We start from the raw sequence: 22,729 nt of genomic DNA on the forward strand, positions 1-22,729 counted from the left end.
CAAAGGAATGTAAGAGTCATGAAGCTCCAATAACCACACCATCTGAGAAGGTCTGTGTTTGCTTACATTACAGTAGCCAGACACACATTCACACACAATATTAATATTAGAGAGTCATTATCAAGGCCTCTAGACATGGATTATGGTTGATGAGAGCATCTTTTCGTCCTGGTTAATATGCCCGTGGCTTGTCTTGGTATTTTTTCTCCGTCTCATCTCCTTCCACCTGAAAGAGGAGACAGCTGACGACTGTTTAGGTTGTTCACTTGTCGCACTAGCACCACAACAGGAAGAGACCAATGTAATGAACAATTACAAAGGCAGATTACATGAAACAATGATGTTAGGTTTACAAATTAGGTTTACAAAACAATGTAATATGACATGTAGGTAAGTCCAAAAAAATAATAATCCAAACTGATGAGAACAGTGGCCATAAGGCAACGCAAAGTCTGGCATACAAACTATGACTGCGAATCTCAAGACCTCTGACTGAATGTCATGATCTCCTCCGTAGAAGTATTAACTGCAGTGCTATTTATCATAAGACATGTCTGATATTTGTTTTATTGTCAACCCGTCATACATCAGAATAGTATAGTGAAGCCACATTGGTCTTCCATCTCCACCAGATCCAGTCCCAGGGAAAGACTTCTCCCACCGGTCCCCCCAAACCAGCCAACAAGCTGGACAACATGCTGGGAAGCCTCCAGTCCGACCTCAACAGACTCGGAGTCCAGACGGTGGCTAAAGGTGTCTGTGGAGCCTGCAAGAAACCCATTGTTGGACAGGTGATGATAACACTGAATCATACACATACAAGTCAGTACACATTCAAACAAGACTTCATTTTTGAAGGTTTTAGATACATGCGCAGACATTTTTCTGAAGTATTTAAACACAAATTACCAAGTGAAACATAATTTAAAACACTAAATAGGCTCATATAACATTATAGGCTTTTTTTTGGTTGAGAATGTGGTTAAAAGGAAGATTGCACTCCAGATGTATTTTCTGTTCCACATATCTCAGGCTGTGATGATCGCTTGAGGTCCAAGCCAATCAGTCTATCAATAATTCAGCTTTTACTTAATTGGCAACCAGTAAGTGGAGCAATATAAAACGTAAAGCTTTTCTTCTGTGTTTTATTACATTTATCTGCCTACTTTTAGACTACTTCTTTAAAGAAGCACAAACATATTACTTTCTTTGAATCATGATCCAACTGAAACATAAACACCTCTAAACATTACGTTATGAGATCTGCAGCTGCTGTTTGCAATATCCCTTTTGCTTTTGCGTGCAAGGTGGCAGCGATTTTCTCTGCTGAGCCAGGTCTTTCCCTTTGAAGCTCATTTTAATTTAATGCACTGTGTCTCCCAACACCAGGTGGTGACTGCCATGGGCAGAACGTGGCACCCCGAGCACTTTGTGTGTACCCACTGCCAGGAGGAGATTGGCTCCAGGAACTTCTTTGAGCGTGAGGGGCAGCCTTACTGTGAGAAAGACTACCACAACCTGTTCTCACCGCGATGCCACTACTGTAATGGACCCATACTGGATGTTAGTAATGCATACATTAACAGACACACACACACACACACACACACACACACACACACACACACACACACACACACACACACACACACTCTCACACTCACTCACTAACATGTGTACCATGGATGGGTGGATAATGATATTTATTTATTCATAACTTAATGGATTAGAGCCTTACTGGAAAAATCACTACTTGACGGAAATTGCATTTATTTCTCAAGTAGACATTTGCAGTTGATTAGACACACACACACACACACACACACACACACACACACACACAGTCCTAGAGGCAGTAGAAGTAAAGGGACTGCAAGTTGCTTTGGGCTTGCAGACTAACTCATATGTCTATCTCACTGCATGCACTTGTCAGCACTCAGTCTTATCCTCACAGTGACACACTCCCATCGGGGGTTTTCATCCTTTGCTCCCCCCACACACACACACACACACACACACACACACACGCACGCAGAAACGCACACGCACACACACACACACACACACACACACACACACACACACACACGCACACACAGTGCCAGAAGTACTGGAGGGGAAGTAGACACTGGACATTAATTTGAGGAAAGGCTAATATGAGTGTCTGCCAAGGTTTCCTAATTCACTTTCTTTCTTTCTTTCTTTCTTTCTTTCTTTCTTCCTTTTCTTTGTATTGTATTGTATTGTATCCTCTGGTCTGAGAGAACTACCGTACTATGAATTTCCTACATAAAGAAAATTCTAAAAGATACTTAATGCTGTACATATACATGTTTGTATTTAATTATGTAAAGCATCTGAATTGATTATAATTGCTCAGTTGTTTTGTTTTGGACCTGATTTTTTTTATTTACTTTGTTGATGCCCGTGTTGTAAAATTTTCAGTTTAGTTTCTCTGTATCTATCTATACCAGGGGTGTCTAAATCTTTCCCCTAGAGGGCCAAAACTGAAAACTATGCTCAAATTATGAAAAAATAATTGATAATAGATAATTATAAAGAGTATTTCTACCTATTTCTCATCAGATACCTTTCAATTAGTGATTTTTCATTATAAATATCTGGTGTGCCAAATCCAATCTCCAGTGGGCCCAGCGATGGGCAGTCCTGATCTATACAGATGATGAATGATGATGAAGGATTGTCCCCTCCCTTAAAAAAAACACAACCTTGTTTTTCAACACTGCATCCCCTGGTGGCAAAACCAAAAATCACATGTACTCTCAACACAAAGGGGTTTGTGATTTTGTGGTTTATAGTCAGTAAGTCTTGCCCTGCTGCAGAAACTTAGCAGGTGTGGCTGTTTTTAATATCTTGAATTACATGGACAGTATGAGTGTGCTTCCAGCTGAAGCTGCTGAGAAATGCTATCAGGCCTGGAAAACATGAGGTAACAGTCATGGCATTCCAGCACCTCCCACACTGCCTCTGTGGACTTTGCCTGCCCTCTCCTGGCCTCTGACTTTCTAAATTGTTATTTTCTCCCATAATGACAGACATACTTATACTGTATGTTAATTTTCCTGTTTATGTGTCACACTGTTTGGTTTTACTTTGTGTTGCAGAAAGTAGTGACTGCTTTGGACAAGACCTGGCATCCAGAGCACTTCTTCTGTGCCCAGTGTGGAGCCTTTTTCGGACCAGAAGGTACCAACTGCTCATCAATTAATAACACAACATCTGGCCCGTGTAGAAAAAGAGCAATGTTTGAATTTTCATTACCAAAAGAAGCATACAGAGGGGGTCACTGTGTGTCTTTGCTGCCCCCTAGGGTTCCATGAGAAGGATGGAAAGGCGTTCTGCAGAAAGGACTACTTTGACATGTTTGCACCTAAATGTGGTGGCTGTGCCCGTGCCATCCTGGAGAACTACATCTCTGCTCTCAACTCACTCTGGCACCCCGAATGCTTCGTCTGCAGGGTGAGTCACACGACATATCTGTAATGAACCTGAGCATTTTGTGTTAACCCGTTGTCATAAATTGAACCTCTCTTCTGATTGTCCAGGAGTGCTTCACGCCGTTCGTAAACGGCAGCTTCTTTGACCACGAGGGCCAGCCGTACTGTGAGGCGCACTACCACGAGCGGCGTGGCTCGCTGTGCTCTGGCTGCCAGAAGCCCATCACCGGTCGCTGCATCACAGCCATGGGCAAGAAGTTCCACCCAGAGCACTTAGTGTGCGCTTTCTGCCTCAAGCAGCTGAACAAAGGCACCTTCAAGGAGCAGAACGACAAGCCCTACTGCCAAGGCTGCTTTGTTAAACTCTTTAGTTAGACTGTGTTTTTGTGTATAAATGTGTGTGTGTGTGTCCGCGCATCTACACATTTATTTACATGTCTGAATGCACACGTGGATGTGTGTGCACTCACATGTCTAAGCATGTATGAGTCAGTGAAGTGGTTTTTGAAAGTGAGGGCGTTGATGGGCTAGTGAATCACATCATAAGGGTGAGAAATTATGATACTATTGATCTTTGACAGTGAAGGGACTTCCCTGGCTCTCCAACCTCTCAGGCTTGGCATTTCACACTTTTGCTAAAGACATTTTAACAAAGCCCAAAGAGATTTTTATTTCAAGTTTTCCTGTGTGCAGCAACGAAAATACGTTAATGTTCCCTTGTGCGTGTGTACATATATTAGCATAAAAGGGTTGAATTAAGAGCCCTGATTTGTAAATGATATTATCCCCCCATTGCAGGGCAAGACCTTGCACCATATGGTGGTTTTAGGCAGATATGAGACTGCTGCTTGATTGCATGGACCATGGAGAGTTGAATTAAGCAGTTTTGAAATGTGTTGAGTGTTACCCAGTGATTGGCCAATGAGTGTGGGAATAATCTATGGAAAAGATGTATTTTTCTAGCTTTGGAAACTATTGAGGTGCCATTTAAAATAACCGTGAAAACACATGTACACACACAGAACTCTTCCTTCCTCTTCATTTCTTTTAAATACCAGTTCAGAGTCTTTGCACACTCCAACCACTCAGATCTCTTGACGAGACCGTCTTAAGGTGCATTTTACAGGCGTCGGCAAGATACTAGCCAGTCCTTATTTTTCTACTGTTTTACTATGAAAATGTACCCAGATTTTTGCTCAGTTTCAGCATACATTACATTCACATTTGTGCTCTTGTTAACATCATTGTGTCCCATCGGCAGTGACGTCAATCATCGGAAAGTAACCATATTGAACTTTTTTTTTCCCCTGTAGCAACTTGGATCTTCCCTGCTGCAAAGTGTTTGTCATTTACATTAATAATGTTCAAATAAAACAAAACGTTTGCGACTCACGCTGACAAGAATTAGGTCAATAAGAATATTATATGTACTATGGTTGTTAATGTTGAACTTATGGTGCAGTTTAAGCCAAAACAAAGTTTATTGTCTTTACTCTAGTTTAAAAGTGGAGATTTTACTGCTGTATGTTCCCACACAGATATCACACACAATAATCAATCGATTCAATAATTCAATGCTCCAGTTCAGCCTTTTTCCCCATATTTTATTAGCGCCACTGTTCAGTGTATTAAAATCTATTAGTAAGGCTGTTTCAAAATTTAAAATATGGTTGTGCATTTGGATTAGAAGCATGCTTTCTTTTATCTGGAGTTTTCTCAGCACTCGCTGCCACTTGCTGTTACAATCAGGATCCAAATTTCTATACCTGTAATGTGCTCGACTTTGTGACAGAACTGTGTTTTGTCAGTTTTAATGAAAATACATATATTTTTGAGCTGTTTGGGCTCACACTGATATGCAAAGAGCTGGCTCTATTGGCATGTAGGCTAACAATACCTTACCCTGTTCTCTCTCTCTTGCACGCACGCACACACACACACGCACACACCACCTACCATCTACCAGCTTGGATTCCAGTGTGTCAGACTTCCAGGGAAACGCAGCCTTTTTGTTTTTATTATGAGTCGCGAGCTATGATCCTGCTGTCTGAGTCGATATCAGCGCTTGGTTCACTGATGGAAGCTGGATGTCAGTGTTCAGGTCAGGAATCAGGATACAACACCGAGCCAGGGCCAAGGCTTTAGCAAAATCTACCTAACGACTCATTTCATTGTTATTTTACTTGCAGCTGTTTTGCAGCATACATAGACAATGTGTGATTATTTTTGTTGTTTGACAATGTTGCTTGTCTTTAATTTTGATCACTAGGTGTGCGAGGAGTGAATACACAGTATACACATTCAGATAGTTTTTACTTTGAGAAGATGTTTGCTCTTGTGCCAAATGTGTCAATGCAATAAGGTCTTATACACTGTGGAGTTCTCAACCTATCCTGTGATTTGATTCTTTATGGGCTGAGGCTCTGTATGGGAGAGGCTTCATCTGCTGTGGTGCATCCTAACTCCGAACACCCAAAAGTTTACACTGTATTGACAAGCCTTCTGTACTGAGTCATTCAGCAGACCGTATAGTGTACACTTGTAGCTGATTCAGATTTACAGGAAGTAGCAGGGGAAAATGAACAGGAATTGAGTTAATTTTGCCCCGTGTATATTTATCAGCTTATAGTTTTTGCTTCTGTCAAAGAATTCATGAAAGAAAAGCCTTTTACTGTTAATGAGATTAAGTGAACTTTGCTTTATAAATGAGACCTTCATGTGATCTTTTACCATTTGAATTTTCTTTTGAGTCACAAGTTTTCTTTGGGTGGGGTGTAAGCCTATGTGGGTCCTGATTACTGACTGATTATTGTAACTGCTGCAAATAAAATAAGTACTTTATTTCTGGCATTGCTTTGTCTGAAAAGTTATTCTGTGGCTTCTCTTTTCACGCATATCTTTACTATTGAGTGTTTTGGATTAAACCAGATCTTTTGGCACACAAGATATTCAAAAAATAACACTGAGTGGAAGTACTCAACTTGATTTAAAAAAAAAAAAAAAAAAGTTTGTGGGATTTTAGCAAATACTTTACCAATGTTCATTTTAATGAACAGAAGTAGTTACCTTTAGTGTGACACACAATAAAACATCTGCTTGCCCCACAGAGTTTTCCAAATAGGTACAAAATAAGAAAAATTTATATTATCCAAAAATGTTTTTTAAAAAGGGGTGGGGTGTTACAAGGTGTACTTGGTGTGTTTTATTTGGACATTCGACATACATTTCATTGTAGCATTTACATAGATTCTCTCTCTTTGACCTGTGATCCCTTAAAACAAAGCGATGCTTACTTGATTCAAGAATCCCCCCCCCAAGTTGGGACCCACTGATTTGGGTTAACAGTGAGGGAGTATGGCAAGGCACTACAGGTTCCCAAATTAGTCTGACTTCAGGCATTTACTTTGGTCTCAACAGGTTCTTCATTAGTCAAACAACATGTCAACAGTCCGACAGTCCTGCTAAAACACCTGATAAACACAAGGACAAGACAGCACATCTCTCTGGCGTGGAGAGGTTGCGACCTTTAGTCTGTACTTTTCCAGAGCTTGGAGCTTGCCAGTAAGCTCAGAGAGGTGCAGACGGCTATCCAGTATCTCCAAGTATTCCAGGTTTTGCAGCTGGTGAAGGTGTAAGAATACTTTCTCCGGCACATGTTCATGGCGAAGTTTGAGACTTATGAGCTTTGGAAAAAGTTTTGGGATTTGAGCTGTGTGAGTTCCCAAATGTGAGGGCCAGGTGTCTATGTGAAGGTGCAGGAGATTGGGTACCTGCACTGCTATGTCTGCCATGTCGTCTGAGGATAATCCTGCTATACACAGTGTGAGGCTGGTCACTGAGGCTGGAATGGAGGTGACATACTTCTTAACAGGCGGGCCCTTAACAATGACCAGGGTTGACAGTTGAGAGAGGTCACTCAGCCATGTTTTCAAGTGGCACACAGGTGATGGCCATCTTTCTGGCATCTCATGATGTGACTGCTTGTAGAAAACAGCAAGACTCCTCAGGCCAGGCATCAGTCTCATTGCATCTTCTGGTAATGAATGATCCATGCAGCCGATGAGCTCCAGACTGGACAAGGATGGGTGTGCGGCTCCTAAGGGACGTGGGCTGGGTCTGGGAATACTGTGAAGGGTGCACACAATGGACAATGAAAGATGCTTCAGCTTAGGCAGACAGGTCAATATGGAGTGAAGCATCCAGATGGTTTCGTCAAAGATTCCCATATGATGACACACCAGAGACGTAAGATTTGTGAACTGGGAAACAGCAGAAATCAAGCAACCCACTGATGTAGTGGGAAATGTCACATCACACAGACTAAGGTGAGTGAGCAGCTGGGGTTGACACACAGTGGAAGCATCTAGCAAAATTGGAGTGCAACTATTTCTAATAGCTAGACGCTTTAAATGTGTAAAGTCCTTTAAGCAGTCGAGGCTGGCTCTGGAGCTTCGGTCCATTACCACCGTGGTGAGTGCAGGCAGGGACAGGGCCAGCTGCTTCCAGTCCTTAGCTTTACTGCTCCTCACCACCACACTGGCGACTCTCCTGCGGCGAAGAGTGGCCCAGAACTGTCTGTTGTAAGGGCCATTTTTAAAGTACAAAACTACTGACCAGTCTCTCCATAGAGATCCGTGATCTACAAGTTTTCTGAAGTACTTGCAGGACGCCCGGACGCTGAACTTGTCTTCCGGGGACAGATAACCAAAAACGTGGTTCCAGACCTCTGACGGAAGTAGTAGGACCGGCTGTGCCATCGTTTTACAATGCTATCGGATATGTTAGCTACTTGGCTAACACCGACATTAATGTTAATGTTCCTGTTACCATTAGCCCTGCTCAGCGGGCAGAAACAGCTTCCTTTACTCCATCTTGCTTGAAGTTCACGTAGGATTCAACGTGTGAAGCGTTGGTTGTACTAGAATTCTGCTGAGTGGTGATTGGTTGGCAGCAGAAATGATTGACACAGCAACCGTCCAATGGCTGTGTAGCTGACGCCCAGGACTCCGCTGTGATTGGTCGCCTGTTTGTTATATATTCTAAACGCGCCCTTCCTCTTCCTCTTTCTTTCACGCGACCCTTGTGTCCTAGGTAAGCCTTTTTCTGTCGGTCTTTAGGTAAATGGAAACACTCATATCTAATGAGACTGTACCGTATTAGAGTTTTGGATTCAAGAAATTAAACCTGTGTATGACCTAAAAATAGGATTTGTGTTCTGTTAAAATGCGGAAACGTGACTAAACCTAGTGCGGCCTGTTACGATGTTGCTAACTTGCTATTAGCCGGCTAACGCTAGCTGTCGACCGCATGTCGGCCAGCACCACCAACACATTTATTGTTCTGTGTCTGAGCTACATCGTTAACGTTTTATTATTTCCTATAGGTACAACCTTGTCTTTAAACCAGCTGTTTAGCGATCCTTGGAAGCACTGCAAAGATGCCCAGGGAAGACAGGGCCACGTGGAAGTCCAACTATTTTATGAAAATCATCGTAAGTAGGACTCTGCTTACGTAAGTTTATATCCACACGGTTAAATATCTCATTGAATGTGTAATTGTTGAAATAGCTCTGTATTTATGTACTCTGCTCTCCATTTACAGCAACTTCTGGATGACTATCCCAAATGCTTCATTGTGGGTGCCGACAATGTGGGCTCCAAGCAGATGCAGACCATCCGTCTGTCTCTGCGGGACAAGGCTGTGGTGCTGATGGGTAAAAACACCATGATGCGCAAAGCCATTCGCGGTCATCTGGAGAACAATCCTGCTCTGGAGAAGTGAGTTTACTGTCCCGGCTACTTTTTGTCGTCAGGTTTAATGTGCAGGATAAGTTACAATGCAGCGTGTGTGGTACTGCTTTGTCGTTCCCCCTGCAAACAGTAATCTGTTTCCTCGCTATACCTGTCATGTTACTTCCTTTGACTGCCAGGGACGTAAGGTCTCAGACACACAGTAATTGTTTCCTCTTTGTGAAACGGTTGACCTGCTGGCGTGTCTAACAGCTAATCTTGTGATTTGATAGACTCCTGCCCCACATTAAAGGAAATGTGGGCTTTGTCTTCACCAAGGAGGATCTGGCTGAGGTCAGGGACTTGCTGTTGGCCAACAAGGTAAGGGTCTGCTATAGAATCTGACTACAAGAGTACAGAGTCAAGTGATTTACTGTACATGAAAATCTACTTTATATACACTACTCACAAAGTTTGGGATATTCACTTTTGGGTGAAATTTATGGAAAATGTAAAAAGTTGATGCTATAGTGATATTATATCATGAAGGTAGGGAATTTAAGTAGGTCAAATTAAGATCACCTGGAAATGTTATAGTGCATTTTATGTACATTCTGAAATTTCATCTGAAAGCTGAATATCCATAACTTTTTGAGTAGTGTATATATTTGCATATGCATAGTGTGTTGCCAGTTAATAGGCACACATGGAGGAACTAATTGAATTATTTAACAGGGTATTTTTTTGATTCTGCTAAGTAAGGACTCTAAAGAACATTCTTCAAACCTGTCAGTGTGCAGGATAAGTTACAATGCAGCTTGTGTGGTACTGCGTTGTCGTTCCCCCTGCAAACAGTAATCTGTTTCCTCGCTATACCTGTCATGTCAATTCCCTTGACTGCCAGGGACGTAAGGTTTCAGACACTAAATCAACAGCTAAGACAAAACTTAAAGACTTCTAGTGAAGCCGCATACTAAAATGATCTCCCAATAACCCAGGTACCTGCAGCTGCCCGTGCTGGAGCCATTGCCCCTTGTGATGTGACTGTGCCTGCCCAGAACACTGGTCTGGGTCCTGAGAAGACCTCTTTCTTCCAGGCTCTGGGTATCACCACAAAGATCTCCAGGGGTACCATTGAAATCTTGGTGAGTTGGAAAATTATCCTGTGGTAGTTGGAATTTCAGTCTGACACATAGGAAGGGTTTACTCTTGTTGAATAAAGCTGACTTTCCAGCCAGACATATTCAGTGAAATGCATGGATGTCTCAAAATGTGTGCATCAGTAACTAACCAGCATTTCTGTCCCCCAGAGTAACGTCAATCTGATCAAGACTGGCGACAAGGTTGGTGCCAGCGAGGCCACACTCCTCAACATGCTGAACATCTCACCCTTCTCCTACGGACTCATCATCCAGCAGGTGTATGACAATGGCAGTGTTTACAGCCCTGAGGTGCTTGACATCACAGAGGCTTCTCTGCATGCCAGATTCCTGGAGGTGAGACTTTGGTGTGGCATAAAGAACAGCCCTTGATATTAACAAATATCACCTGAGTCATGTCTAGAACATCTGCAAATTGTTTCATGAGAGCTTTTATTTTCTCTTCTCAGGGTGTGAGGAACATCGCTAGTGTGTGTCTGGAGATTGGGTATCCCACTTTGGCATCTGTCCCCCACTCTGTCATCAATGGCTACAAGAGAGTCCTGGCTGTCGCTGTGGAGACAGACTACTCCTTCCCCCTGGCAGACAAGGTATGCACATCAAACCAGTAACTTGTCCAATTAGTCAACCTGCATGATGGGTTTCAGAACAAGTACCACCATAGCCCTTCATCTGTAAGATTGTTTTGCACAACTAATGTTCAACCTTTGTCCTCACAGGTCAAAGCCTTCCTGGCTGACCCCTCTGCGTTTGCTGCTGTCGCAGCACCTGCAGCAGCTGCTGAGACTGCTGCAGCCCCAGCTGCTGCTAAGGAAGAGGTTAAGGAAGAGTCTGAGGAATCAGATGACGACATGGGCTTCGGTCTGTTCGACTAATGCATACAGCGAACAGAACACGAATCAAATAAGACCATGATTCAATAAAACAATCTTTAAAAATCTTTAGCTCCCTGTGTGAATTTCTTTAGTTTTTCTGTAAATTAAATGTCAGGATACTTATTGGGTGGAGACTGGAAGTGTGAAGTTGTAATTTGGATTTGTACAGTGTGTCTTTACTGAAACACTGAATCCAGATCGAAAGTTGGTTCACTCCCGGGTCCTGTGAGCGTCACCGTGTACCGGGATTAACATTTGGAATGACGTAATTTCCATTTCGGAAAATGGGGCAATAAGCACTCAAGACTTCCTGTTTGGGTGTGTCAGCCTTCAAAATAAAATGCCAGGGCGAAGTGTCTTGCGAGATATACACGAGGAATTTGTAAATGCCATAACTATTAAGCAACTATGCATAAACCCCTGACGGCGACTCATATGACTAATATGTACATTAGAAAATAACGCACGGTAATACTGAAATAAAGTGTAATCATATTAACCTACATGATGTCAATATTGTGTACGTCAAAACTTACTTCAGGCTGATAGTCCGGCCCACTGATATTAACCTGTGTGGTTTGGATTCGTTATGAAAGTTTCCTTTTTTAATTAAAGGGGGGGAAAGCAATTGTGGCTGATTTAATGGACGATCTTTTTATGTATACTATACAAGGTTAGGTAATGTTAAAAATAAAAGTATAATGCCTCTTAGACTCGCATGTAGTTCCAGTTAGCCATGCATTGCAGCCATACAGTCAATGATTGCGGCTCACTCATCAATACTCTTCAAAAGACACTTTTATTCTGAAAGCAATGTCCCGGAAGCCCGCTGGAGACTAGCAGTACAGCCGCTGCAGGGGAAGCGTCCACTATGGCTGAGGTAAGGGTTTTTTGAGGGGTTTATTCGGTTTTTTTGAGGTTGACGTGCAGTTGAATGCCTAAATAATGAACACATTTGAGGTGCTGTATTAATCTGGATGACCATAAAGGCTAACCTTGCCTTGTTTCCAGCGGCGTTGATGGTTCAGCAAACGTAACGTTAAGCTAACGTGTTATCAGCTAGCTAACATCACCCCATATCATAAACCGATCGTAGTAATATTATTTTACAATATTTAATATAATGTCCTACAGTATCCGATATTAACACTATCAACATTACATAGGTGGTAATTGTCATCGGAGTTGAACACTAAAGGAAGTTAGGTGTGGTAGCCATTAGTTTAGTAATAATACATTTGGTAAAATAATATAAACGTCCTGATAGTTTAAGTGTAGCTAGCTTTACAGTAGGAACTACAGTTCCAACCATTCACTCTTCATGAAAGCCTGATCATTTGAATCCTGTGTCCAGACCCACAGCTTACAGGACCTCCAGCAGCCAGCTGTCTCCTCCAAGGTGTTTGTACAGAGAGACTACAGCTCAGGAACCATCTGCAAGTTCCAGACCAAGTTCCCCTCTGAGCTCGAGTCAAGGGTATGTGCAGTGTTTCCATGGATGTTATTATTATTGTTGTTGACTCAATGTTCAAAGGTTGTGTGTAATAATGTGCAAACGTCTGTGTGGTTTCAGCTTGATAAGCAGCAGTTTGAAGAAACCATCCAGACTCTAAACAACCTGTATGCGGAGGCAGAGAAACTAGGGGGGAAGTCTTATTTGGAGGGCTGTCTGGCTTGTCTGACTGCCTATACAGTCTTCCTCTGTATGGAGACACACTATGAAAAGGTAAAACTGCTCGTATCTTTGTCTCCGGTGGTTTGTACATGTCACAGTATATCTTAAATGTGTGTGTTTCTGTCTGTGTTCAGGTGTTAAAGAAGATCGCCAGGTACATTAAGGACCAGAATGAGAAGATATACGCTCCCAGAGGCTTGCTGTTGACTGATCCCATAGAGAGAGGCCTCAGAGTCGTATCCTTCACCTGGCTTATGTCACATCAATTGCATTATCATTATTTGTTGTTATTTTCTACATAGCAGCACATTATCATATCCACAATGAGGCTCCTGTCAACCTTTTCCATTTTCAATATTGTAGTGGTCTTTGTAATGACTTATCACCAAATCAGCCACAATTGTTCAGCTTCAAGCTTTTAGCTAGTACACAGTGTATTGACATATGACAGTAAATAGTGGGGTAGAAAAAAGTTGAAAGTTTATTGATGTAAAATTAGACATTTTGGCCCATCTACAAATATTTCAATTTACATGTTTGGTGAAGTTGCTCTTTGATAACGTGTTTACCACCACCTCTAAACCAGTGTAACCCCACCTTTACCTTTAAAGGTCCCTTTTTCCATAATTGAGTAAACTGACAATCCCTGATTGAGTGGCATATTTTATGGATATTTCATATTATATTTAATGCATAACAATAACAGCACAGAACAACTGATAAACTGTACAATTAAATCAAATAGTGATTTGGAGGATTATTCATTAGGGAGGGGTTTTCCTGATATTTTTAGGAACCTTTGATACATATCTCTGTCTGCATTATGTTTTTTTATTTCTATTTTTAACAAACATACATTGTCTTTAAAGAAATTCAGTGTCTTCTTCTCCTTCACACATGGCCATTGTTCTATCAGCTCTTTGGTTGTTTGAGCTGCATACCTTTATAATGCAGGACGAGACTGTTGAGCAGAGACAGGAGACTGTGAATATAGCTTGTGTTCAGATCTTTAAAGTTAGGATCCTAAATAATAAAAAATTTAAAAAACAATTTCATTTAGTTTTGAAATGCTGAGATATAGGTCTACTTTGTATATATATATATATTTTGTTTTCTTAAACCCCTTTTACAATCGCCACATGTAGCATTGTGTATTTCCCTTAACTTGCTATGTTTTAGGTTGAAATTACCATCTTTGAAGACAGAAGCATTGGCTCTGGAAGATAAAGAAACTTGGGGTATGGACTCCAATTTGACATATTTCCCTTTGACTCAAGGAAACAGAATTTTCTGAAGGGATTTTGCCAAAAAGCCAAACATGATGCTTGTGTTGTAATTATGATTTCATCATTATTTAGGAGGGCATTTACTACCATCTAGTCAAAACACTGAAATATGTATTGTCAGTACCCATTGCTTATTCTCAATGCTAAAATAATTTTCTACCTCTCTGTATAGGCTGATGACTCTGATCAGATTCTCTTCATCTGTCTGGCGGCACATATTCCAAACGTCTGCTATACCTGAATGGATGTATATAATTTTGATCTGATCCTTCTCTCTGTTATTTATAAGTACTCTACTGTCCGCCTATCTTGTTATGTTTGTATATGTGTTTTCATGTCTTTTTATACATGCAGCAGTGTATAAATTGTGTCCTAGTTGATCCAGACTTGTCTTTATGAATCGTGCCATTGTGTTAAATACGACTTTCTGACCATGGTGAATATAAGTGATTTGATTTGATTTGTATCATTTTGCAAATAATATAAAGTCAAATAATGTTACTATATAAAGAACTATTAGAGCAATAGGACGGAGATCGTTGGCACAGTCTGTAAACAGTAGTTCTGTTATGGGCAGTCGTCAGTATTAACATTGTGGTTGTAGCCTTTGTTGAGGCAAATGTTTTCTTATCTGTGCATGAATGTGACTTTTAGAGGGGGCGATCATGTCATGTGAAACACATGGGAAGTCCTGAACTAGAGTTTGTGTGACTTCAAAGATGGAGCATGTTTACTGTTATAAAATAATGACATGATCTAGTAGATTTTGAGAAATGTCCATCTCTGCCGTGTCATATTACAACTGCACCGAATCTCCCAAATCCTGTTCAGCAGTCTTGTTAAATGTCTCTCATAAGATTCACTACCTGTATTTTGAATGTCATCCAAAATCACCAAACACCACAGAAACCTTAAACACTTTGAACTCCACAGATGATTGCTATAGTTGGTGTTTGATACAACTCCTGTACTTTTTCTTACAAATATTGTTCTGTTTTATCAAAATAAATAACCTTTTCCTGAAACCTGTGGAACTCCTTTTTAAAAAAAATCATTATTACCACATAAACGCACAAACTATACATGCATTGTTGTGTTTAATTTTTTTTGCAGTCTGGTTTAGCTAAATTTGGAGGAACTTTTATTCTGAAACAATCAAACCGGATGTCTTGCTGCTTCTGAAGGAACGACCAAAACATCTGCTCCCGGAAGCTAACTGATAGCTAGCTACTGAAGCAGTGCTGCCTGTGACTTCATTTGTTGTCACCTGTGTCCCCTTACAGCACAGCTTCTCCCCTCAACACCTCCGAGTAAAAACAGTACATTTCAGACCATAAACGGTAAGCCTGTTTGACTGACTACAAGACAGCCACGTTAACCACAGTCGGCTAGCTTTGTTTTGAGTTGTTCATGTGGTAACGTTGCTGCTTTAGGACATGAAAACACAGAATAACTCAGCTAGCTCTCTGCTCCACTTAGCTTCAACTAGCTAGTCTTAATTTCAAATGATGGCTGCTAGCTAGCGTTACTGGTCACAGTTCATTTGCATTTGGCTTTATTAATGATGGCTTGAAACTTCACCACGCTGTCCACAGGACCCGTCCTTTTCTATCCAACCTGGCGTTTCCCTGTTTCGATGGCATTTAGCGGTTATCTCCCAAAGCAAGAATGTCAATTCATGCATCAGGTCATGGATGAGCTGGAAACATACCAACAGAAGAGCCATCGCAAGAGGTAAGGTCACGACCACTAACTAACTAACAATAAAAGGGACCAGTTTTAAAGCTGCAGCAGGTCCCACCCTTATAAATACATTGACATGTAGTCAGACAGTCTTACCTTTTGAAGGATACAAATGGTTTTCGTATATCAGAATCAAAACATAAATAAAAATGCTTTCCATCATGTTTGTGCTCGACTTGCTGTTCTTTCCTGGCACAGTTTGTTTCAGTGATTAGTGTTTAATTAGGGATATAAACATTGTATTCAGCACTCAACAGCATCAATACAAAGGTCTTCACTAGTAACAGGACATAAACTACACACCATCATTTTTAATAAATGTATCCTACAAAAGCTGCCTCAGCAACTCTCTTCTCAGATTTAAAACTGTTCTTTGCAACTCATGATACATTACCATTAAATACTAAACTTGAGTAGACTGGCCAAAGTGGTTTACATGTCGCTGTGTATTATTATTATTATTATTATTATAGCTGTGTTATGTGTATTCTCACTGTACCTCTTTGTATAGATCCTGGTCTCAACGAGACTATCTGATGAGGTGAAGGTTATGTACAATGACAATAAAGCCTCAATGGGAAATGTATTAGGGCTGCACAGTTAATAAAAATATTAACCAAAGCAAATTCTTTTGATAAAGCTAAAATGTGACAAAACAGCATTTTAATGAAGTGCTGTAGAGATGCCCTGGACTACAATTCATGTTTGTTTGATACAGACAGGAGACAACATTTCACACCATATTGGCTTTTAGTTGTCTTTACAGTGAAAATTAAATTTGTGATGCTAAAGTGATCATTCCCACACGAATAGTGAATCATATCTCAGTTGCAATATCTTTCAAAAGAATCGCAATATTATGTTTTTAGCATATCGTGGAACCCTAAAATTGATGTTGTTAAAAATATATTTGGTTTTATACTGTCAAAAGGAACTATGGCTTTAATGTCTCTGTTGTCCCTCTGTGTCCCTCTGTGTCCCTGTCCAGTGTGCTCCTGTTCCCCCCTCTACCCAGCAGACTGCGATACCTGATCCACAATTACACGGAGGATGTGCCAGAGCTCACCACCTTCTCAGTAGGGGACAGCTGGTGCCGTAGAGTGGTGGTCTGCCATTCTGAGCTCAGGTACTGAACGTAGACTCAAAGTAGATCACATGCACATTGTTGGACAAACTTTAATCTATCTTTGAACTTTTATTTTTAATGGATTTTTAAAAACCATGAGAAACGAACTGATTCCAACACAGTTGATGCATATCGTTGTGACACATTAGCGTTAAGGATTCAGTTGATCAGTTTTTAAACAGGTTTATCTGAGATTGAAAGAAATCTCAGCTTGTTTCTTTAGTTCATGATATAGAACAGCCAAGTTAAAATTGAAGGAGGAATGTCAAAATTGGGTTTTAATACAAATGTGGGTGAGGAGACAGCCGCTATGCAAAAGCTTATGAAGAATTTTGAAATGTACATTTTAAAGCTTGCCTCTAAAATATCCACAGATTGTAGTTATTTGATGTGCAATTATCATCTTGGCTATATTGCAAAGAAATGTCTTTTCACTTTTTGTTTCACATTTCTTTTGTTTGCTTTCCTAAATTCCTGATTTCTGCATTTAGTTAAATGTTCAGTGGGTGTTCCTATGTGAAGATGTTTGTATTTTTCTGTAGGGGTGAGGTAGAGGAAGATGTTGACTTGGAGGGCAACAACAGCTTGTGTGAAGAGCCCCTAGCAAGAAGCAAAAGAAGGGAAGGGATTGAGGGCGATGCCAAGCCTAAATCTTCAAACGTATCGCGAAGCCGAGGACCGAAGAGGCCAGACAAACCCCTTTACATGCCGCGAGCTGCTCGGGAGAGACTGTCCTTACAGAACTCACAAGGACCCTCAGGAGACCAAGAGTTGCCCAGTCCGGCCTCCAGTAGCTATAGCTGCATCAGCAGTTCATCTGAGTCTTGTTCCTATCCTGAAACAACAGAGAACACAAAGTCCTCATCCACATCCGGGCAGGAATCAGACCCCAGTGTAGTGGACGGTGTCCTCAACCATGTTGCTGAAAGTCCAGCGCTTTGTCCGGAGGGGCTGATGCTGCATGAAGCTGAGAGCCTAGTCTGGGATGAGACCGTGTCCTGCTTTGCTGAGATGACTCTGGAGGAGGACGAGAAGGACAAGGAGGACCTTGCTAGTGTGGCATGCAGTGATGTAACTGAAGAGGTAAGCCTACACTTGGCTTTGATGGTGTGGTTTTTTTAAATGTCTTACTAATTTTCATGTTGAGGCCACATTAGCCCCATAATTATTATATTATTTTGTGTTTGTCCCATCAGATCAGGGCACACCTGAAAGACGCAGTGGCTGTTTCCATTGAGCACGTTCACAATGACTACTCCGTGTATGTGAATGTGTGTATCAATATCAGTCCAGATGATTTTCGCCACGTGATCGAGATCTATGACTTCCCAGCTTTATTCAAAACAGATGACCTCATGGATGCTTTCTCGGAGTACAGGTGCAAGCTCTCTACGTGTCTGCCGGTTTGTCTGTTCTAGTAGTACTCTGGGTTTAAGGTTATTCATTCTTTACATTTTCTATACGGGATAACATGTTTTCTGTGTTTACTATGCAACAAAAAGTTCAAATTTTAAATTTAAAAGAGAAACATCCCGTGTGTAAATTAAGATGATCTCAATGAATTGATCTATACTATATTAACTAAGTCCTTTCCTGTCTGTCTCAGTGATGGTGGAATGAAGATCAAGTGGATAGACAACACACACGCACTGGGGGTTTTCTCCAGTGAGTCAGCAGGTAAGAGTCGTCCCTGCACAGTGAATGTGGTGCTGGGATTGAGTTTAAAAGATGATTGAAAATGACTAAGATGTACTAACGTATAGCAATGTCATATGCAGCACTCCATGCCCTCTCCATCTGCCATCCGCTGCTGAAGACAAGGGCACTGACCGAGGGGAGTAAAAAAGCCAAATGCAAGGCCATTAGATTTGCAGGTAGGTGGTTCACTAAGCTTATTTGAGCTGCTTTAGCTACTTTTAATAACATGCTTGTTGTTTATAAGATAATATAATCTTGTTAAATATATGGAGCCCTGGTATCTAGTGTTTAGTCTGGGATTTATTTATTATTTTTGCTGGATGATGTAGATCAGATGGTTGTTTTCTGTGCTGTGTTCCAGAGTTTATCCAGCCAGTGAAGAAACGTCCTAGGACAGACTGCGCTGTTGCCCAGCGGATGGTGACCAGAGCCTTGGGGCTGCAGGGACGAGGCAGAGGGCAGCGATATTGAAGGAGAATCGCTAACGCTTGGCTAATGCAGGTGAACAGACCATATAGTAAACACTGTGGAGTTGACTCTCTTGAAGCTGTTGGAAACATTTTGAACATTAAGAAAAAAACATTGATCATATAAATTGGGATTTGCTTTGTCCATTTTTTTATTTCAAAAATGTAATGCTTTTTCATCATTCACCCATGCATACAAAATAAAAACAGTCAGGCAGCAAGCAACAAGTACCCTTTTAAAATGAAGGATTCTTCAATTCAATTTGTTACATTAAAAAAAAACAAATTTACAAAACAATGAGGAGGCATTTTCACATACATTTGTGGCTTTTTAAGTATGCCCACAATGTAATCATAGTCCCTGACTCAGACATTGAGAAAGAAGCTGAGAGAAGCATGAAGATGTAAATGTGTGTCTACTATAGCATCCAAGAAAAATAATAAATAAATAAAACATTTCAAAAGTGAGCTCAAGTATGTGGAACATAAAGTCCTGGCAGAAAAAAACACTTCCCCACTCAGTTAATTCTGACTATTTGTGACTGAAATCTTTACTAGGATACAAATCCAAGCAACTGTTGTCATAGATGTATTCAGCACAGGAGGGGGCATGACAGACAATGTAAAATAAATCCAACTTTTGGTAGCCTATATTATAGTTTTGGTTGTCATCCTTTGTAGGAGTTAATTGTCTTGTCAGTTGTGCTGTAGATTGTGGCATGTTGCTCTACAGTAATTATAAAAATGCACTTTTGTTTTTAGTTTCTAGTTAAAGTAAACAATTTTCTAGCCCAAGCAAACTCTTGAAACTTTGGTTAAGACGACAACTGTTGGCACAGTTAATCTAATAAGTTATTTGGCTGCAACCCTCCCTGACATCTCTCCCAATAAGCACCAGGTCAAAACCTTCATTTCATCAATAAAGGCAATAAGACACTAAGAGATAAGAACACTTTTGAACAGCTGAATGTGGTTAATAGGTTTAGTAAGCAAGCAGTTCATTTTCCCCATTGAATTATTGTCCATTGTACCAACCCTGGTCCCAACAACAATCCAGCACTGCTCCAAGGAAGCACAACAGTACAGCCCCCTCTAGTGGTTGTCAAATATTAATATACAATTCCCTAATGTCCATCCATCTGCGTTGTCCCTCTTTGGTCTACCTGTATGAAAGCTGGTTGGTCAGCAATCCCGGGAAAGTTTCCTCTGTTTCCGAACTCAGTGAGCCACCTGTAAAGTCACACAGGGAAGGGATGTTGAGGCAGAAATACGAATCTGAACATCTGACAATAATAACTCAATGTGATGAGTCACAACTAGAAAAACATTTCATTTGTGATTTATTGACAGTGAAGTGTTTGGGAAAGGTTTGTTTTGTACTATGTTGTGATGGGACCTTTTTATAAAACATAATCTAACAGTCTTTCTGTTTTCTACAGGAAGGTCCAGCAGAGGTCTGCCTCCATCCACTGGTCCTCTGTAGAGGCTCCACAGTGGCCACAAACAGCCAGCTGAACTTTAAGAGTCCCGTCCAGCACTGTTTGCCTGCTTCACTGATCAGTACAGCAGGTTGAGAGGCAGGTTTGCAGGGTGAAGGAGTAGACTGGCACAAGTTGACTGCCACACATCAGCAACGTTCACCCTGCTGAAGTGTCTTTGAGCAAGACACTGAACCCTTTGGACATTATTGGTTTAAGTACGATTGAGTCCGATGCAAACGCTGATTTGAACGAGAAAAGGGAGAAAACTGGAGAAGTTCTTAGATTGTTTTGATTTGATTGCATGTTGCCTTGAAACTAAAGTGCATTTCAAGGGTGGTTTGGTTAAATAAATCTTTTACATTGTGCGTTGTAGTACAACTCCAACTGACAAACGTAATGTAGGTCCATTAACAGAATCTTATCTGTTAAAAAGATAATACTAAATATAGTTTTGTTTTCAAAAGCCAGCACTTCAGTTGAGTAAAGGAAAACAAATGTAACAATGTTATACTGGACTCAATAGATATTTTATAATGCATTAGTTCATTTAAAATGTTTTATGTTTTGTAAACAAGTTGCAAGATGTTCAATTGTTTTTAATATTTATTTTTTTCCTCTAAATAACACAAAAATACTATAGGATTGTTGCCTCGGGAAAGTTCTTTCACATTCCACATTACACAAAGCTAAAAGATTTTAGACATTTGGGTGAGACATTTAGTTTTTGCTTCGCAAACTTGGATTGTTGGGTCCTCTGTACCGGTTACTGTACCGTTCGTCATTGATTTAACACCAGTCTTACCTCTAAGAGGGTGTCTAAAATGCCATTAAGAGAGAATTGTATATGTTTGTATTCAGTAAAAGGAGATGAGTATTTTATTTTTTGTCATACTTGAAATGATCTTTGTGCCTGAAGTGAAGGTGACAGGACTTGTTCTGTGGTTTGTCTTTATGCATTACTTTTTGAACTGTGTCCATTGAGTAATTTCAGGGAAAACAAGACTGGATTAAATTAAATGCTCATGTCTCATGAAAATATGAAAATTATACATAGTTAACTTGATTCATTGTTTAAAAGAAGTTTTAGTGTTGTACAATTTTACCTAAACATATGCAGCCAAAAAGTGTTCAAACACTTTGTTTCGTTGGCCCTTCAGTACGCTGGATTTAAAATGAAAATGTTAAATGTTAAAGAAGTCCTGGCTCTAACCTTTTAATATGAAGATGTTAAATCTACACCTGGTAAACAGTATAAGAACTGTAACCCAATTTTAGGAGACAGAAAGAAAACGTGATCATACTTAATATCTGATGTAAATGCAAAGTAAAAATCCCATTACTAAACGGCTCAAAATGCTTTCATTTCATTTTGCTTTCCTAAAAAAATACAAACGGGCTATAATGCAGCCTCTTTTTCCACTGAACTTAATACTTTACCATTGTACTTAATATCATTTTAAAGCTTAAAGCAGATTAAGATCCTTATAAGCTAATGGTCTCACCTATATGACAGTTGTATGTCCATATCCGTTGTCCATCGTACCGGGAGCGGCACTTCATAATGTTGTTGCTGTAATCTGATTCTGCAACCTCATAGTTGGGGTTTATTACAACCTGAGGGAGCAAAAACAGTGTTGGTTAAATGTCTGAAAGCGAAAGCTTATACATGTAAAAGTCATTAGAAGTATTGCTAAGGACAGAATAACAGATTTAGTGACTGGCAGTAGACCAGAAGGGTGTGAGGGGGACTTCACAGAGTGACTGACTCAAAAAGAAAAAAATATGAGTTTAATTTCTGCAACTGATTCAGAAAAGATCACTCTCTAGTGGATGATTTGTCTCACAACCTAGATATTGTACATTTAATTTGTGCTGCAGCCAAAGTGTCCCTCAGACGGTTCTGTGTCCTTCAACAACCCTCCCTCGCTTGTTTAAGTCTGAGTAAGAGTATACTTAGGCTGAAGGCCAAACACAAACAGTTGCAGAGACGTGGAAAGTCTTGCTGTCTGTTAAGACTATGCTGGCTGAAGA

General features: G+C 40.5%; 5 protein-coding genes across 7 annotated transcripts in view; 4 read left to right on the forward strand and 1 right to left on the reverse strand.

Moving 5' to 3' along the window:
* LOC127372626 (paxillin) overlaps positions 1–6,308 on the forward strand; it is a 28,024-nt gene extending 21,716 nt beyond the window's left edge. Inside the window, exons 7-11 of the mRNA XM_051416559.1 lie at positions 633–791; positions 1,390–1,563; positions 3,126–3,207; positions 3,332–3,480; positions 3,567–6,308. Of these exons, the coding sequence (XP_051272519.1) occupies positions 633–791; positions 1,390–1,563; positions 3,126–3,207; positions 3,332–3,480; positions 3,567–3,833 (831 nt within the window). The 3' untranslated portion in view covers positions 3,834–6,308. The remainder of the gene's footprint in view (positions 1–632; positions 792–1,389; positions 1,564–3,125; positions 3,208–3,331; positions 3,481–3,566) is intronic.
* Positions 6,309–8,447: 2,139 nt separating this feature from the next.
* rplp0 (ribosomal protein, large, P0) lies at positions 8,448–11,287 on the forward strand. 2 transcript variants are annotated; one of them, XM_051416563.1, is made up of 8 exons: positions 8,448–8,549; positions 8,842–8,949; positions 9,060–9,235; positions 9,481–9,568; positions 10,186–10,332; positions 10,498–10,683; positions 10,797–10,937; positions 11,067–11,287. In XM_051416563.1, exons 2-8 carry the CDS (start codon positions 8,896–8,898, stop codon positions 11,220–11,222), a joined length of 948 nt encoding a protein of 315 aa, XP_051272523.1. In that variant the 5' UTR covers positions 8,448–8,549; positions 8,842–8,895; the 3' UTR covers positions 11,223–11,287. The 2 variants fall into 2 exon arrangements, with proteins under 2 accessions (XP_051272523.1, XP_051272524.1); XM_051416564.1 differs by lacking the exon at positions 8,448–8,549 and having other exon boundaries at positions 8,842–8,969.
* Positions 11,288–12,002: 715 nt separating this feature from the next.
* On the forward strand, positions 12,003–15,208 carry LOC127372630 (golgin subfamily A member 7). Its single transcript, XM_051416565.1, has 6 exons — positions 12,003–12,102; positions 12,577–12,699; positions 12,796–12,948; positions 13,032–13,133; positions 14,077–14,135; positions 14,356–15,208. The coding sequence occupies exons 1-5, from the start codon at positions 12,094–12,096 to the stop codon at positions 14,122–14,124; spliced, it is 435 nt and encodes a 144-aa protein (XP_051272525.1). The 5' UTR covers positions 12,003–12,093; the 3' UTR covers positions 14,125–14,135; positions 14,356–15,208.
* A 157-nt stretch (positions 15,209–15,365) lies between these two features.
* Positions 15,366–21,745, forward strand: r3hcc1 (R3H domain and coiled-coil containing 1). 2 transcript variants are annotated; one of them, XM_051416561.1, is made up of 9 exons: positions 15,366–15,523; positions 15,779–15,917; positions 16,915–17,052; positions 17,595–18,135; positions 18,249–18,430; positions 18,659–18,729; positions 18,831–18,926; positions 19,112–19,251; positions 20,657–21,745. In XM_051416561.1, the coding sequence occupies exons 2-8, from the start codon at positions 15,820–15,822 to the stop codon at positions 19,219–19,221; spliced, it is 1,236 nt and encodes a 411-aa protein (XP_051272521.1). In that variant the 5' UTR covers positions 15,366–15,523; positions 15,779–15,819; the 3' UTR covers positions 19,222–19,251; positions 20,657–21,745. The 2 variants fall into 2 exon arrangements, with proteins under 2 accessions (XP_051272521.1, XP_051272522.1); XM_051416562.1 differs by having other exon boundaries at positions 20,661–21,745.
* loxl2a (lysyl oxidase-like 2a) overlaps positions 19,346–22,729 on the reverse strand; it is a 30,164-nt gene continuing 26,780 nt past the window's right edge. Inside the window, exons 13-14 of the mRNA XM_051416560.1 lie at positions 22,201–22,312; positions 19,346–20,447 (exon numbers count right to left, since the gene is read on the reverse strand). Of these exons, the coding sequence (XP_051272520.1) occupies positions 20,377–20,447; positions 22,201–22,312 (183 nt within the window). The 3' untranslated portion in view covers positions 19,346–20,376. The remainder of the gene's footprint in view (positions 20,448–22,200; positions 22,313–22,729) is intronic.

Source organism: Dicentrarchus labrax, unplaced genomic scaffold, assembly GCF_905237075.1.
Source record: "Dicentrarchus labrax unplaced genomic scaffold, dlabrax2021, whole genome shotgun sequence".
NCBI classification, from domain to species: domain Eukaryota; kingdom Metazoa; phylum Chordata; class Actinopteri; family Moronidae; genus Dicentrarchus; species Dicentrarchus labrax.

Coding starts and splice junctions, on each gene's coding strand:
- rplp0 (XM_051416563.1), top strand. CDS start 8,896: ATGCCCAGGGAAGACAGGGCCACGTGGAAGTCCAACTATTTTATGAAA. Junction 10,684..10,796: donor TGCATGCCAGATTCCTGGAG/GTGAGACTTTGG, acceptor TTCTCTTCTCAG/GGTGTGAGGAACATCGCTAG. Junction 10,938..11,066: donor CCTTCCCCCTGGCAGACAAG/GTATGCACATCA, acceptor TTGTCCTCACAG/GTCAAAGCCTTCCTGGCTGA.
- LOC127372630 (XM_051416565.1), top strand. Junction 12,949..13,031: donor TGGAGACACACTATGAAAAG/GTAAAACTGCTC, acceptor GTCTGTGTTCAG/GTGTTAAAGAAGATCGCCAG. Junction 13,134..14,076: donor TAGAGAGAGGCCTCAGAGTC/GTATCCTTCACC, acceptor GCTATGTTTTAG/GTTGAAATTACCATCTTTGA.
- r3hcc1 (XM_051416561.1), top strand. CDS start 15,820: ATGGCATTTAGCGGTTATCTCCCAAAGCAAGAATGTCAATTCATGCAT. Junction 18,136..18,248: donor GCAGTGATGTAACTGAAGAG/GTAAGCCTACAC, acceptor TTGTCCCATCAG/ATCAGGGCACACCTGAAAGA. Junction 18,927..19,111: donor CAAGGCCATTAGATTTGCAG/GTAGGTGGTTCA, acceptor GCTGTGTTCCAG/AGTTTATCCAGCCAGTGAAG.